Source organism: Pygoscelis adeliae, unplaced genomic scaffold, assembly GCF_000699105.1.
Source record: "Pygoscelis adeliae isolate BGI_AS28 unplaced genomic scaffold, ASM69910v1 Scaffold31, whole genome shotgun sequence".
In the NCBI taxonomy this organism is placed as follows: domain Eukaryota; kingdom Metazoa; phylum Chordata; class Aves; order Sphenisciformes; family Spheniscidae; genus Pygoscelis; species Pygoscelis adeliae.
This window is the reverse complement of record NW_008824233.1, coordinates 2,148,142-2,165,543: the sequence shown is the minus strand read 5'-3', so window position 1 is coordinate 2,165,543 and position 17,402 is coordinate 2,148,142. Positions and strand designations below refer to the sequence as shown.

General features: G+C 37.5%; 1 protein-coding gene across 2 annotated transcripts in view; it reads right to left on the bottom strand.

Annotated features, from left to right (window-relative positions):
* The window catches only part of MYOZ2 (myozenin 2), a 19,498-nt gene extending 2,709 nt beyond the window's left edge, over positions 1 to 16,789 (bottom strand). The window contains exons 1-5 of one of the 2 annotated variants that reach the window (XM_009334914.1): positions 16,634 to 16,789; positions 15,979 to 16,082; positions 10,399 to 10,568; positions 7,007 to 7,136; positions 5,059 to 5,242 (exon numbers count right to left, since the gene is read on the bottom strand). In XM_009334914.1, the coding sequence (XP_009333189.1) occupies positions 5,059 to 5,242; positions 7,007 to 7,136; positions 10,399 to 10,568; positions 15,979 to 16,054 (560 nt within the window). In that variant the 5' untranslated portion in view covers positions 16,055 to 16,082; positions 16,634 to 16,789. Of the gene's footprint in view, positions 1 to 5,058; positions 5,243 to 7,006; positions 7,137 to 10,398; positions 10,569 to 15,302; positions 15,364 to 15,978; positions 16,083 to 16,633 lie in introns of those variants that run through there. The other variant, XM_009334913.1, reaches the window with a different exon arrangement.
* Positions 16,790 to 17,402: the final 613 nt, after the last annotated feature.

The window sequence follows — 17,402 nt, the reverse complement described above, 5'->3', positions numbered from 1 at the left end:
GTAATTGGCTAATAGCTGTTAATTTTCCTTTACAGCAGCAGTATATTTTTGTGAGCAATAACTTGTCTAACAACATGGTGTTGTAATGACCTGTGTTGTGTGCACATCAACTGTATCACTTGAGCTCTGATTCATTGTATAGAAGCCTACAACTCATGTGTAAAAAATTCCAGTCGTCATTTGTCATAATAAGGGTGGAAATGCTGGTTCAGAGCCATAGGAAGTGGCACCAGGAAGTGTAAGAGATTGTTTAATATTCACTTTGCATATTCCTAAAAAGTAGGTGCATGATTTAACAACAGCAGGCACAACCACGTTTATTTTTAGCTGTTGTTTTAGCAGGGCTTCTTTTTTTTCTCCTGCAGTCTTTCTTATTGAACATTATGTTGTCTCAACATAGGAGACTACTTGTAGTTGATTATTTGGGAAAGTCTGAAGAAATGTTTTAACTGTATTGGATTAGCACCTTCAATTACATAATTACAAAAAATGTGAGTTTCACATTTTAAAATGGGACTGTCATTCTTAGAACATTCTGCTTATTGTTAATTCTGTGCACAAAGGAGACATAGGAGCAAAGAACCTGACCCCGCAAAATGCTCAGAGCTTCATGGTAGCTTAGCGCAAGAGCTAATGCCAATTTCACAGAGGTATTTAGGCGCTAAGGAACTGGCTAAGCTCCCAGCTTCCACTAATCTTGCATCACTTCAAGTTAGCACCCAAAATTCCTTTGATGCTCTGGATCTCAGCATTTTTACAATAGAGTTCAGAATCCATTAATCAATAAAAACAGAGCCCAGTCCAGATGGACTGGATTCCTGTAGTGTTTTTGAAACAGTAGTCTTTGGGAATTGAGAAAGCTGAGCAAGAATTTATCTGGTAGGAGAGCCAGAACTAGTCAGACTGGCTTGTCTTATGTGAGTAAGATGTAGTGCTTTGTATGTTACCCTACCTTTGACATTTTATCCCGCTCCAAGAAAGCAGATGGAATAAAGGTACTAATTTAACTAATATTACAAACTCCTGAACAAATGTAGATTCATGCTGTCTTTCCCACAGATGATTGCTAGGTGCTTCCACACCAGTAAAAGAGGCAAGAAAATTTTTCACCAGTAAATAGTTCTTCAATCCTAATAGGAATTAATCTCCAAGAGAAATCAGATGGCGTGGCTCTGTTCTGCAGCATTTCTCTGCTAGCATGGATTCATTTTCATCCAGGAGAAGGAAGGATAGCCTTGTCTGAACAGTCTATTCAGAGAGCTTCAGAACCCAATTTCTCTGATCATGCACTCTGTCTAGTGCTATATGCTATTAAACCATTACTGGCTGTCTCACAGAAAGCCCTGCCTCAGAAGGCAAATGTGCTTGACATTTTCTGCTACCGCTTCTTCCTTCATTGACCTGCCAGCATTGCAAGATCCCTGCAGCATGAAATCTGTACTAGACCCCAACTAATACCTCTATGAATTCCTTAGTTCTGATTCTGCTACTATTATAAAAATTGCACTGCTACAGGGTCCAGAGTTGCCTCTTCATTGCTGGCAGTGGAAAAAAAAAAACCTGAATGCTGTTTAGTGCTGAATATACTTTTAAACCATGCATGGGTGTGTCTGTTCCAACACATCAGACATCCCTAGCTGCTAAAGTTGTGTTGCTTTTACAGTTTGTTGTGTAACAAGGAAAGCTGAAAGGAACCTGAATATGGCCTGTGAAGTGAGTGCCATTTTAACAGATACCACTGAATGAACTGGGAAGAATCTCGGGCCCGTTTCCTTTGGGAGTCCTATGCATCACACTTACTGTTAACCACACCCCCTCCTGACTAATGATGACTGTACCAGTGTTTTGCCGGAGAACAAACATAATGGCGCTTTATTGAATGATGAAGCGTGGTAGAAAGCCTTGATTGATATCCTGACTGATAACAAAATGGTGCCATTATATTGCACTTTAATTGTGTAACACAGTATCATTTGCTTTCTCTCCAAGACTGCAATTAAAGAAGTCAAGGATGCTGTGACCTAGATGCACAGAATGACTTAGTAGGATCTAGACACAGAAGTCCAAAGACATATCTCACCTTATGCGCAAAGCCCGTAGGCTGCTAAATTCCTGCGATGCCTAATGTTTTCCTTATACAAATGCTCAGATCTGCCTTTATCTTAGCTATACTGGCAGCTGCACCTATCTTACACCAAAACTCATCTGTGATTCTCTAATTAATGATCTTTTGCCTAAACTTCCATGCTTGAAAACACAAGTAATATGATACTGCAGCAAGCTTTGAGCAAAATGGCACATCATGCCACTTTCACTCAAAATCTGTGGCTGTGAGCGTTGAACCTCGGTGTCAAATAATAGCATGTCTCTGACCAGAGCTGTTTTGCAAGAGATTTGGATTCTCTTCAGTCTGAGGACGTCTCTGTAAGAGTGGATCTAACTGCTTCACATACAGTATTCCAGCAAAAATGCTACCCAGAAATAAAAAATTACTTGGGTTAGACAGAGTAAGACTCTTAGCCTAGACATCAGGCCACAAAACTAATAGCGGAGAAGTATAGGTCCTGTTTTCTGGTCCTAAATCTGTTTGTTTAATTTACTGTAAGCAGTAATTAAAGAAAGTGTATTGAAAGATTTGGGAACTCAGATGTAGGCCCAGGTTTCTCTTTCCCCAGGTGAGTTTCTTAATTGTTCAGCTAGAGAAAGATGTTTACTCCCTCTAGCCCAAAGAGGTTTGTTATTTTCTGTACTATGGCACAGGTCTTAATAAGGGAAGTGGAGAGTGTTCCCACCTATTCATGGAAGAGCCAGAAACCAGGTTGTTACACGTCTCCTCAGGGTTTGACATTCCTGCAGCAATAAATCCAGGCTGGCCACATTCTAGGAAAATGCTCTTTCCAAAGAAATGAACCTTATTGTCTATACAAATTTTAAAAGAATACATGTGACCCCTGCTCTGTTTTTGGAAAGGAAGACCTTAATCTAGCCCTGGCCTGAAGACAGGCAGACAGAATTAGGTGCTGATGGCCTTAGCAAAGAGAAATTTAAGTCACATTTAGCCTTCTCTGTAACGTTTTCTGTTGGTTAGCTTGGCATGCAGTGTGCTGTCTGTTTTGAATCCCATGATCAGACACCTCACTCTTCTGTGCATTTTTAGGAGTGTAGACACCTAAGTCATGGCTGTAAAATCCTCTCCAAGAGCCTAGTATCTTGAATTTCAATTTTGCAAATTCTCAATTTCTTTTTGGATCTACTCCTTCTTGCTAGAAAACATAAATCTGAGTGTACCGTATGTAACAGCTTTTCTAGGTCCACCAGGCATCCTTTTATTTTCTTCTGGATGTTGATTTTTTCCATGAGAAGGAGAGTTGTGGTGGATTATATTTGTATGCCTTGTGTTTTGAATTTACCAATTTCACAGTCTGGATCTGGATTTATATGCCAGGTTTTAGGTTTTTATGGCAGTTACAAGGGAGAATATTGACCTTTCCCTTGTATGAATGCACATATGTTCAAGAATTTCGGACTGCGGTGAGCCACAGTTCTGCCATGTCATACATAGACAAAATCCTCATAGAAAGAAATCTGAACAGTTAGTGTTGTAAAGAGGACAACTAACAGAATATGGGACCACAAAGCAGCTAAAAATCCACAAAGAAGCCATCAGATACCATCTCAAGACACATATCCCTGTTAATGGGGCCTCTGTGCCCTGTCTGATCCCTTCTTTCACAACGACTCGCATGCTGGACTCAAGAACCTCTTTTGTGAGAGGGAGAACTGATTCGGTCTCTATTCCATGTATATGTATCTTTGGCGGGTTTTTTTTTTGTTGTTTCCCCCCCCTCCCCCCCCAGTTACAATAACCATAGTACATAAACTGTGCTGTTACTGTTCCAGTGTTAGCAGCTGTGGCACATCTCTCTGACTTGTATTTGCTATTTTGTCTGCTGAGAAGAGTGTGCCACACAGACTTAATTATTAACATGGCGATGTATATTGCTGTTAGGAAATCAGAATTGGTGTAGTGTCTGCAGTGCCAGTTTTGATGTTGACTTGTGTAATTTTTCAGTCCTTGCACTCACAGTTGAGGCCTGCCTCAACAGCAGGAACACAAGTGATGTTTGTGGTATTTTTCTCTAAGTTTATATTGCCATGAGCCATTTTCTTTTTCAATAGATTGCTGTCTGGCTTTTTGAGGAAAGGTTTTGGTTTGGCTCGGCTGTCTAGAACTCAGCAGAGGTTATTTAGAATTGTCCATAACTTCAATAAATAAAGATACTGTGAATGGTATGAATGAAAGCAAAAGACATAAGTAAGAATGTGTTTTAAAACTTTCACAGTAGTTCAAAACCCAATATTGTCCATATATCTAGAAGTTCTACTGAAAGCCTTAGTATACTAGTTACTATGTAATTAACTTCACTTTCAGATCCCATTCTACTTCAAATGTTTTTTAAGTCTGCTTGTAATGTTTTATCTGTTAATTTGTTACCGAAGGTTGTTGAAGATATAAAAATGTTAAATGCAATAAAATACGGAATCTGCTAACTATCTGGTCTGAGGGATTGGTTGAGGGATAAATTTCATTGTACTATCATTGCCTAAAAACAAGCCATGTGAGTTGTATTAAAAAAAAAGAGTGGTTTGCATTATACAGCTTACAAACAAAGTTTTGACTGAGAGTTTCCCTGATAGATCTTATGATCTCATACCTACTGAAGTCAACAACAGAAGTACTGAAAGGAGTTTGAAGCATTGCTATCGCCCATGTTTCCCATTTATTGGGTACACTGGATTCTGATATTTTCTTTCTTTCAATATTTTCAACAATTCATCTTACATTCCTGGTTCTACAATTTAATTTTGGGTCCATACTTTAGAGAGAGACTAGTTTCCTCCTTAATGCTCGTTTGCCACTTGTAATCTATGTGCATGTTCATGTTTATGCATATACTTGCCAACACAGGTGGTAGGGTTTTTTACAGCTGGTGAAAACATTTCATTTCATAGCAATTTTTCTCTGCACTGTAAAATTCAGTGTCCATTCAGAATTACCTGTTAAAGCTCCTGTAGTCAGGCAGTTCTGGCTTTGCTTCAGGTTTAAAAAGTTTAGGATATAAAGCTTCCAGCAGCTCTGGATCATCCCTAATGGCTTCTATCCAGGGAGACTGATAATACTTCGGCACAGAAGTAGTGTTGAACTTTTCAGGAGGAATTTCTTTCAGTGGTCCAGAATATCCTGCAAGGCGATCAAGGCAAAACTATTATAATGCTACTTTGCGTTTTCTGCTTCCTTACCACCATCCTGTGTAACCAGGGAGTAACATACCATCATTTCACGGTTAGGTAAAATGAACACTTGGATCAAGTCACCTGGCCAAAGCTACACAGAAACAGAAAGCTGGCAGGGAGAGTTTGTAGCCTTTTAGATAACTGCTCCAAAGTATTCCACCCTCTTTTGAGGCTAAGTTTATTTTAGTTTTATATAAATTTGTTTCTATCATTATAAGCGTTTGTTTGAAACCAGACTATAGCTACACAGCCCTTGGGCTGAATTAAGAAAAAGATTTTTAAAACAGCCTTTTGGTTAAAACTAAGATAATTCTATAGTCTTTGGGTGAAATTTTCCAAAAGTATTAAAAGGAGTTAGGATCACAGTTGTTATAGTGGAGTTTTTGTCTTTGCCTCTGCCTTAGATGCTTTAAAATGGCCTACCTACTTGGTTCTCTGGTCCTTTTCATCATCTGAAAAAGTGAAAAATCAGTTGTTTTCTCTGCATAATCATCTGAGGATCAGGCTCTGATCAGAATTTTACTAAATAAATAAATTCCATATTGAGTGTGATTTCTTCTAAAGCCAAGTACAATATGGTGGGAATAAATGGGGCGGGCTGGGGGGGGTGGAGCCAGACCTTAATGTACAATCTGAAGAATTAAAACCAGCAAAGGATTATCCAATTATATGATTTATACCATTTATTTGAAATACAAGGGAAATTTATTCTACCCTTTTACCCTCCCACTACATCTAGCTCTTTAAATTAATGCTGTTTCCTTCTATAGCTTAAAAAACCCCTGTGGTTTTCATATCTACTCCTTTTGCCAGACCTTTTTTGCCTAAAGAAAGGCTTGAAGATTTCTATCATGTCTTAGCAATGGAAATTACCTCTGTTCGCATTGTATTTGACCAATGGATGCACAGAGCCTTAGCAGTCACTAACAGAGTAGCATTGACCTAGTTTACATAGGCTGGAAAAGGTCTGCACAAAACATGCATTGAGTAATTCTGAACAAAGAATGAATCTGTAAAAACCACAATCTGCTCATGGATAATTCATAAACAGGAAGAAGGGCTATATTACTGAATAAATTGATTAAAACAAATTAGCCTTCTCTAGTCTTTAAAGAATACAAACTAAGGCCTTCTTGTAGCTCACTGCTTTAAATAAAGACAACAGTACCCTCACAGTTAGGGACCTAAAAAAGAACAGTTGATGCAGCCAGAGGCAAGTTCGTTTTTAAGTTACTCCTCTGTGAAGGTTTCTAGCAAAACTTACAGTGACTTCAGATTTACATTTATGGGTAATTAAACTACAATGGATAACTTTCAGACTGTTAAGCAGTGTGTTGCATATTAGAAACAAAGGTTTGGCAAAGAAAAATCAGTATATTAATCTGGTTTTAAATTTGAGGATCTGTTTCTCAACGTTTGTAAGACCAGTAAATATACGAGCAGTCCCTCTTGATATTAATGTATGTGTTCAGTTTAGGGAGAAGTAGTACAAAAGGCATTTCAAATCTTTAAAAATGAGCAGAAGCAACTGAAGAGCACCATTTTACATTTCTGTGGGAGACTCTGATTAGTTATCTGACTCAAATTTATCGATTTCTAACAGTAAGTCCATTAACAAATTCTTGTTGAAGATACTGTTTTATAAAGAGGTCCTTCCTCTGCTGTGAAATGAGAACTAAATATATTTAATGTCTGTAAACTCATGTATTACCTGGGGCAATGTTGTCAGGATGTGGGGGGCTCCGGGGATCAGGTGTATTAGGAGGTGTCATTGGGGCATGCTGAGGAATTCCTTCCACACTGAGGCCATCCATTTTAACACTCTGTATGGGCTCTCCACGCTGCATTCAAATAGAAATAAATATCATTGACAGCACAGGCAAAAAAAGCCTCTGTGATTCTCTGTTGAGGGTTGGAGTGATGCTCTAATTTACAGCCCAGATCTGAGAGCCAGGGTATACTATCTGAAGGCATACTGCCCTGCTGTTTGGTAGCCTGTTTGCTAGATAGCACTCCCCAGGATTTTCTGGCCATTAGCCAGAAGGTGAAGCAGTTTCACAACTCTCTTACGTTGGCTATGTAAGCAAAAATGAGTAGTTTTTCAGTGTTAAGAATTATATCCCAGCACAATTTTAAACGTCCGTATTACAAGTGTGTGAGTGCTTTATTGAAAGGATGGGAAGTGGTGTGAGCTAGGTCAACAGGACTCCTAAAGCCTTATAACCATCTGTCTGAGTTGTCTGGCCTTTTCCTAAGTTTGGGATATTTAAATATTCATATGCAGTCTATGAAGAGAGTTCACCCCATCTGCAGCTTACACCAATCACCACAAAATCTGCCTGTGCGTGTGGGCTGTGTGGTTCACAGCAAAGAGTAGATCTAGTCACTTTGGCTGGGGGGGCGCGGTGGGGAGCATTAAATGTGTCCCATGGATCACTAGGCGCTAGAAGTTGTTATGTGCCAGACAGAGCACCCTTGCTACACAAAGATTCAAGAAATCTGGCAAGTTTGAGCCATTTGAGTTTCAAAGCACTGATTCTTCAAAGCGTCTCTTCCCGTATCAGTTGAAAATTCACTGCATTTGTTCAATTGCTTTTGTTTGGGATTTTCTTTTCCTTTATTTGTAATAGAAATAACAACTTCAGTGCAGGTCACTTTCTGGAGATTCATGATATGCTGTTATTTTCCACCCTCCTATCAGGTCATCAGTTCTAAGGAAACATCCAAAGGCTTAATCATTGTTGCATAAATATAGAATTAGAGTCTCTTAAGAAGTCAGTATCTTATTTTAGCTATGACACATAGGCTAAAAGCAATTTAAATATAGACTGGTTTAGAGTAAGAGTTTCTTAAAGCAGGAAAGCAAACAAATACTTGTTTAAACTTGAAACAAAAAAAGATCAAGGCAATAAGTTTTCTAGCCATCCTGAAGTATGTTCGAAAGATTAATTTTGGTAGGCAGAATCATAGAGATGATGAAGATAACACCAGTGGTGGCTAAATAGGCATTTAAGGGAAGGGAACAGAAGCCAAAGAGGCATAATTTTTTCATGTGTCAGAATGTCATACTGACTGTACAGCATGGGTACTCTATGTGTTTTTGTGGGAAGAAGTAGCCTAGAGGGGAACTGATCTGTCAGACTTTGTAGCGAAAGCATGGAACTGGATACAGAAATTCTGACGAGGTTGATGGTGGTGTGCTCAGAATTTATCTGTGTAGGTTCTAATACTCAACAGAGGGAGAAATTGAGGGGACAGTATTCATAGATGGGCTTCTAAATAATAGTGTTCTAGTCATAGTTTTGGGTGTTCAATAGTGCTATTCAGATTTTTTATATGGGATTTCTTTTGTGCAGATTTATTTTAAAAAGGCAGATTTATCAAAACTCAAACATGATCCCATTTGATCCCTGTGTAATTTAATTTCTGTTGAGTGAGTGACCAAAGAAGTCTGAAAAGAAAAAAAGAAAATGTAAACATTTTTCTTCTATGATACAGGATATTAAGACATACTTTTCTTCCCGAGTAAAATTAATTTTTTGTGTGGGAAGTGCAAAGGCCACAGAATTACAAATGTATTTACAGTCAACAAAGCATAGAGAATTTCTGCTTCAAGAAGGGAACAAAAATATTTTGGAGATTTCAGCTGTGATATTGGAACTATTGAACTCAGCTCCAATAATAGCCTCTCTGACTGTTGTGAGATCCCTCAACATTTTGGTTAGCATGGGCAACAGTAAATTGCAAACGTCTCTTATTGTCTGCTCCCAAAGCCTCCTTATGAGATGCAACTAGACAAAACGTTTCCTTAGAGTCCACAAATTGCATTCATTTTATTGTTTCTGATTAATTTACAAGTGTGTGTGTATTTTCTTTAGTAAGATTTAACATGAGTAAGCCCTTTGGTGCTTTGCTGTTCTGATTAATAAACTGTTTGTTTCCTATTTGTACCACTACAAACTTTAGATTATATCACAACAATGCAGTACATACAGTTACTATTTTTCTTATCCCAAGTGAAGATTAAAGAAGAATTGAGTCAAAGCCTTTGTATGGATTCTGTAGGGGTTGGATGCTAACACAATCATAGCACCACCTATGCAATGATTAATTGTGAAAGCTTCAGGGAGAGAGAATTGCTGTTCTACAAGAAATATTTCCTAGGTTAATTAGTAATAATTAACTTTTGTAGCACATATTTCTTTTCATCTTCAAAGCAGCTTAAAAGTACTGGGGCAAATTCTGCTTTGTTAGTTACGTACCTTTGTATCTGAAATCAGTGGGAGTGCATACATGTAACTGAGAAGCAGAATTTAATACAATACTGAAATCAGAGGGACTGCTTATGTGCTGTATTAGACTGGGCATAGAGTATTCATGTTCAAATAATTAAACCTTGCAGCACATTGGAGAGTTAGGTAAAATTTATGAATGTTGTTGTCCCTATTTTCAGAGGTTAAGCAAAAGGTTTCAATATTTTGCAAAGGCCACAGATGAGACAAACTCCAGGTGCATTTAGTTCCTGCCGTGAGGATTCCCAGGGCATCACTAATGCTTTAACCCAATTCCTGAAGGACTAGTTCAGAGAATAATTGTCTTTCAGGGGCAAGCTCCATCCTTTTTCTCCCTGTTGAGACAGGCAGGCCAGAAGTGTATTAGTGCCAGTTGTGAGAGTCATTTTGCTGCCTGGGAGCCACGTTGAGACCACCAACCTATTTTAATAAAAGTACTTGCTGGTTGCATGAAACAGACTCTTATTTCTTCCAACCTTTTGAATGTGATTAACTAGTTAATTTTCAGTAGTCAACGGGCCGATTGTTACAGGATAAGAACTCTGGTCCCTAGTAACCTGAATCAGATTTGAATGAGAATGATTTGAATCTGATGTCCTTAAGTATTAATGCTTTCACATTTTTTATTTGTCTATTGGAGCTCAATAAATACAAATGGCTCACTTCATGTTAGCCTCATTCTAGTACAGGATTTTGCTTTTATTCTTCCTGAAACTACAAATAAATCGTGCACACTGTGTATCATGAGCACCAAGGGAACCCCAAGCTAGTCTCACTGTTTTCCATTAATAAGTTATTACAAAATACTCACATTTCTTGGCTTGTTTGCTACATAATGATAATTTTCATATGTGTATTTGTCAGATCTTCGCTGACGTCTCTTGAAGAGTCTTGCACCTCTGTTGCTGAGTGTCGATAGTTCCTCTACCATGATATCTCTGGGGGTGCTGACCTTTTTTCCAAGGTTTAAGCTGGGTGAGACTGCAATACAATGGATAAATACATACCTCTGTTTTTCTTAAATGCCTGATATCCCATACCCTACACCTGAAATCCAACAACATGTTAACGCATACTTATCTAACAGATAACATAACTTTGTATGGTGTTAGTGAAATTAATCATTCTTCCAAAATTTTGGTGCAGAGTATTGAACAGCACAAACCTGTTCTTTCGAAGATGCTAAGCACCTCAAGCTCCAAATTTACTTCAGTTGAGTGGCATTCAGCTGTTACCGAAATCAGGTCTATAATGTCCTACACACCATCTTAATAGCAGACTGGTAAAAACTGGCTTCTGCTGAAACCAGGAACAAAATTCCATCTGACCCCAGTGTTCCCACATCAAACCTTCAGTTAGCTTTGTGTGTCCTGCATTGGATAGATGATCAGGTAACCCCTTTTAAACATACCTACCAGTTTCTTATTGCTTATAAACATTTTATTTTCAATTATTCTTTAATATTCTGCTTGCTTTTGAAATCCAGGGCATGTTTTGTACTTTAAGAAAAGTTTGCATTAGAAAGTCTGTATTAAGTAGTATTTTTAAACTGTTTTTAAAGAAGCTTTCAAATTAAAGCTCAAGGTGTTGAAAATGAGAGCCCTAACAAAGAATTACAACATGCTTCTAGGAATTGATATATTTAGAACATTTTCTTTTTAATTCTCTCTAAGAGGAAACTGAATTACTAGGTGTAATATTACTTTATTCACTGCTTGGGAAAAATTCCTTCTTTATCTTTAGTGACCTCCTGGGCAATTTGAAAATGAAAATCCATAAGCAGGGGAAGGGGAGATCAATTGGGACTGCAAATGGAGAACTCTGACTATCAGAAACTCTACTGGCCATCTTCGTGGTAACGTTCGGGAAACTGGGATGCTGGTGGCAATGAGCAAGCCGTTGCTTAGTGACTGAACTCTCTCACTAGATGTCCTCAAGCTATAGATAAAGCTTAAACCTTAGAATACAGTAACTTCAACGCTGAACAAACTATTTTCTACTAATTTATTTCTGCTTTGAAGGTTGTAGAATTTAACAAATATAACAATAATTGGATCGCATAGTAAAAACAGAATTTTTAAGAAAATTATTTCTATTGCCACTTTAATATTTATAATTTTTTTAATTGGAATTGTACTCAGTTGTTCATAAACTTCAGGAGGAAAAATGGGATGATGCAGTGTGCTTTGAGGATTATATCAATGGTCTAGTATGTTTCTTTGATCCACTTATTCAAAGTCACATTCTGTTATTTCTCTAATAATAAGACATTCTATTCTTCACGTATTCTTATGGTCTACAGGATTTAAAATTTTGAACTTTGACATATATTTTAATGCATTAAAATGAAATGGAAGCAAATTATATGTAAGACACTGTATTTTACTTCCAGAGTAAGCACACAGGAAGCCCAGTTTAAAATTAACATTACAAATTCATTAAGTGCAGAAGGTACCTAATGTCAAAGTTAATATTGCGTATGCAGAGTTTCATTCTGAGTAAATGGCATGTTCTACATGCCATATGTCTCTTAGTAACTTTATGTTGGAAAAACAGTGTGATTTGCTGATATTCAGGAAAATTTAATTGAGGCAGGTATATTAAATATTTAGCCGAAGCTGTATAGACAAGAGTTTTTCATGTAGTAAATCAAACAAGTTTGTGGGCCCTGGAGCGCATCTCTGTTGATCCACTTCTGTTCATACTGATTTCAGCTGAATGTTTGCAATAGATTTAACTGGAGCAAGAGCAAGCTAACCGTACTGTGAGCTGGAGCATGCACTTCTGCTTTAAAAATAGTATATGCAAAGAATCCTAACACCCTCCTGTTATTTAAGAGGTAACTACAAAACAGAGAGTTCTTAACATGGAAGAAAATGACTCAGCTTGCCCAATGTAGCCATATCAGTGACAGATAGTGGTAGGGTTTTTGGCTCTGTGGTTGAGATAAGTGCGCAAGTTACTGGCCTGTGGCCTGAAATTTAGATCCACAAGTCATATTTTGATTTTGTCGTTTCTCAAGATGACCCCAGGGGCATGGACTGTTGGATAGTTTTATATTAGTAAGGAGTAAGAAATTTACCCCTCAAATCAGCAACATTTTCACGTAGAAAAAGCTTTTCTTCATTGTACACAGAGTGGGTAGTATGTACATCCTCAGAGACTGGGGTGCTAAGGTGATTGCAGATCTCTGTCCAAACCACTCAGTATTCTTCTGGGACACGCTGAATGTTAACTATTTTGGGCCTTGCTGTTCCCTCACATACATACTGTTCTTGTTAACGTTAACTGAAGGCTCCAAGGTACTTTGTAACCCACAGTTGTGTACTATTGTGTATCCAGGCAGCATCCCAAAAATGTAAGTGTAAAGTTCATTTGAATCCCTTGCCAACTAAAATCTAATCATCTGTCTACTTTTATGATGTGTCTAGGGATTGTTCCAGTGTCAGTGTAGAAAAGGTGACGAAAAATGAGAAAAGGAGAACATTTAGAGGGTGATAGAAAGAGAACATAAATGTCATAAATGGACATTGTAAATTAATACTGGAAATTTAATTCATACTTTAATCCTAGTCTTAACCTTTTAGCTTCATTTCTTAATTTGTTCCTGCCAAGTCCTTCCTGTCCTGTGCTTAAAATCGTAACAGACTGTATTTAAATATGATTTATATAGTTCCTCCTGCATTCACTGCCTAATCCCCCTTTAATCCTCCAGTTTACAATCTTCTAAATACCTTAATCTGGATTATAAATTTTAATAATGAATATCAGGTAGTATGTTTGTTGTAGTATCAGAAATAAGATTTTTTAACTATATCATGAAAGATAGTTAATCATGTAGCTGCTGAAGAATACATTTAAGAAATAGCATAGAACTGGACATGAGATGTAACCTGAATGAACTCCAAGGGTTTCTTTAAACATATATATTTACATACATGTTTACCTCTACCAAGTAGCCTTAGAAATGTTATGATTAGTCCAAGTCTGCCGGTGAAAAACCAAGGGGTTGGGGAGGTCACTACATCCACACGCTGATTCACTACTACAGTCTCTCTTCTGAAACCATAAGAGGGTTCACAGTTAGGGTCTATTCCTGCAGCATTTTGTGACGTGTCGAACTTCTCCAAAACACAAAGTCATGTCCCACAAGCCAACAGGAGATGTGGACTTTCAGTCATTACCAGTCTTGCCCAGAGATTGGTAAATCTTTGAGACACTGATAAAAATTTGGCTGATTTTGTATCTTACCAACAACTGTTTCTGCTATGAATATCTTTTAACAAGGAGATTCACTGTTTACCTGAAAGCATTATAATAAAAAGGGGCTGAAATAAAAATGCAGTAGGTATGCTTTTCTGTGTGTCATTCCAAGCTGCTGGGGCTTGCGTTACAGAATCTTCTGTTACTGTTTACCTCTGTTAAGAGTGGGGAGTTTCACTGGTCTGTGAGGCTGGCTGAAACAGTACATTTTATGTTTACCTAATTACCAGGTGCAGGACCTTCATTACTAATAGCAATGCAAAACCCAGAAAGACAGCAGTTCACCTTCCAGATCTCAGGTTAAGCTTGTTGAATTAACAATTAGGGGAAAAATAAAATGTCAAAAATTAATAGAGCTGAATTTAGTAATTTAAAAACCAAATTTCTCCTTGATTTTTCCAAGAATTGTTCAGATTTGGTCCCAAAGAACTAGCGTATACTTTGTGTGATTATAGCTTTGATTATCCTTCTGTTTCTTAACTGGTTTCGCTGGGCTTGTACAGTTATAAATTTCAGGCCCTTATCACACCCATTTAATGAAATTTCGTTTTTTTTTTTTAACATTTAAATATCCCAGGCATCCAGAGACGATGCAAAAGTAGAATGTACACTTAAAGAGTTAGTATTGCCTTTAGTGGCCACATATCACAGCATATCTTGTAGGATAAGCTGTCATATCTGTGTGTATGAATCTAAACTTGACAGCAAATCCGATAATACATAAATAATAAAAAGGACAGATTATGTGAGGCAAATGCCAAGCATCAGCACAGATTATCCAATAACTCCAATGATTTCAGGGACTGTATGGTAGATTTATTAGTATTGCTATGAATAGTAGCAACATTTACCATGTGAAATGCCTGGTTCCAAACAAACATATGAAAGACCTTTTTTCTTGCCCTGAAGAGCTTATGGGCTATTTCAGGCACATATAGTACTTGGGTTTACAGTACCAAAAAAAAAAAGGAGTTGTAATGAAATCTGTAAGGGCAGACTGGCTTTCAGACTTAAGTGTGTGTTCCGTGGAGAATGGAAAGAGGAAAGAGGTATTTGCTTAGGAATAGAAATTACAGAAAAAAACCTATGGAAATATCAGAAGGACTAGGACCAGGCACTGAAACTCTTAGCTTCTTTTTCTAAAAACCTTATGTCTCTTGTCTTACTCTTCCTGCAGTCACAATGGTCAGTGAGTGAGTAGAAAAACCATCCCCAAATTCTTTGGAGAAAAGCCCACAAGAAAGATTTTCGGTACTGGAATTTAATGTTCAGTGTTTTATCCTCTGTGAGTGATATAATTTTCATAAATTCTAAATATTAATGGGGCTCCCTGTTTTTTCAGTGAGGCTTGTGGGGTGCTTATCACTTTTAAAACACTGATCTTTTACATAGATGGTAAAAAAAGCTTCATGGGGAGGATTGGAAGGATCTCCAAAAGCATCCAGCACATACCTAATGAAAGCCAGGCAGATTTGTATTCCCAGCTGAGATAATTGCTTCTTAAGGTGTCACACTAGAAGCATAATTTTAAGAACCTGTTTTAGAAAAATCAAACTACCGTCTTATAAGTGTCTGCATTTTCATCGGTGCAACGACAGAAAAGTAAAATTTCTTCATAAAAGATTAATTGGTGGCTGTGCGTTAGAGAGACCTGCCAAATGCTAGTAAAGTTTGTTAGTTACAAAGATAAAGTTTGAGAGGAAGGAACAGAGATGTAAACATTTGTTTCAAAATTTTTTATCATTCATATAAAAAAGCAGAGTGAAACAGAGCAAAAAGAGAGGATACAAATCAGCACGTTTCTTAGATGATAGCCTTTTAAAATGGAATGAAGTCATGTTATTAACCCCAAATAATATTCTGAAAGGCTATCCTAGCAGAATGTACATCAGCTGTTAGATTACTTCATTCCTCCACAGCAGTTGTTCATCTGAAAATAGCTTTCAAATGAAAAGAGGCAACTACAAAAGGATTAGTTACCATAGGCAGCATGATACTCCCACATGATTATTTATGGCAAAACACTCAGAGACAAAGCTGTAAGAGAGTTAAACTCTGTGATTAAAAAAATATATTAGGGAGGGCTAGACGATATTGCATATACAGTAAGCTGGGTTCAGCGCTATACCATTTCTGTGTATTTCATCCATAATGGCTGATGCTTGTTGTTTCCTCTCTTTGACCATGGCAGAATGTGATATCATTGTGATTTTCTGATACGATTTTTCCTTGCTGAAAAAAAACAACACATTTTTACATTGTTGAGCCAGCTTGCACAATTCAGCCAACTTTAATTTCTAATAGCCTGTTTAGAATGGCTGAATAGTGAAGTTAGTTATTTCTGATTTAGAAGTACTGCACTTTTACTTGTGCAGAATGCACTGGCAGTTCTTGCTGGCAGACAGATGCTAGGACATGTTCTGATGGACAGAAGATTCGAAGGAATGGACTTTGAGCTGGCTACATAAATTCTGTAGTCAGTGTCAGTGGTCTAGGCCTTCTCACATCTACACATTATATTAAAAGATGTAAAATCATAACTAATATTTAAATTACATCTTGGTTTATGATTTCAGAAATGTTACATTTTGACATTTCTTAATCTAATAAAGAGTTTGAGGAACTAAATGAGATGCTCTGGCATCTTCAAAGAAAGTGCATTTCTGACTAAGTAAAAAAATAAACATTTTTAATTGCAGAGTCAAGAGGTTACATAAATGTCTTTTATATGACAGTTTGTAGGACAGACAATGTCAAAATATTTCAGGAAACAATACACTTACCCTACTGTTTTGTTGTGCAGAAATAAGCGATCTCAACCCTTTAGTTGAAGCTTCAGGAGTTAGTTATGCATGGGGATGACCTGCCTGGTCCAGGATGGTTTCTACCCTTGTGCTTGGATCTGCATGGTACCTAGTACCGAGACAAACTGGGGGCTGATCCTCTTCAAAGGGATTGGCATCCAGCTGACATCAACTAGTTATATATAGAATCAAACACTCCAGCCACTCATATCTTCCTGGCGAAAGAAGAGAGCAGAAAAGATTCAACTGCACGCACAACAAAGAGAGTTTATATCCCTTTCAGAGCTTATTGGAAGATTTAATGGAATGCTCCCCTCATACTCATACAGATCATCTCCTCATCACCTCTGAGAATAATAATCTCCGTGTTATAACCAGGAAAGAGACATTTAAAAATAAGGTGTTAAATATATGGATGGACAAGACTATATCAGATGAGAATGGCATGGCCTAATCCTTTAGTGAAAGATGAAACCATGCTTCAATAGTAGCTGATGGCTAAAGTCAGTGGCAGATGGCTGATACGCAAAGTCTGTTCGGAAAAAGAAATGAGAAATTTTTCAGTATTGTATGTGGTAGGGAGTAATTGCTCAACAAGTACACACCCTGCAAACTGTTATTCAAAATACCTTAATTTTCTTTGTGCATTAGGAACAGAAACCTGCAGTAATTTGAAACTTTCCAGGATACTGTTGTATCAGTTTATCAAAGAAATGTGTGATATGTAGAGCCACAGATATACTTCATG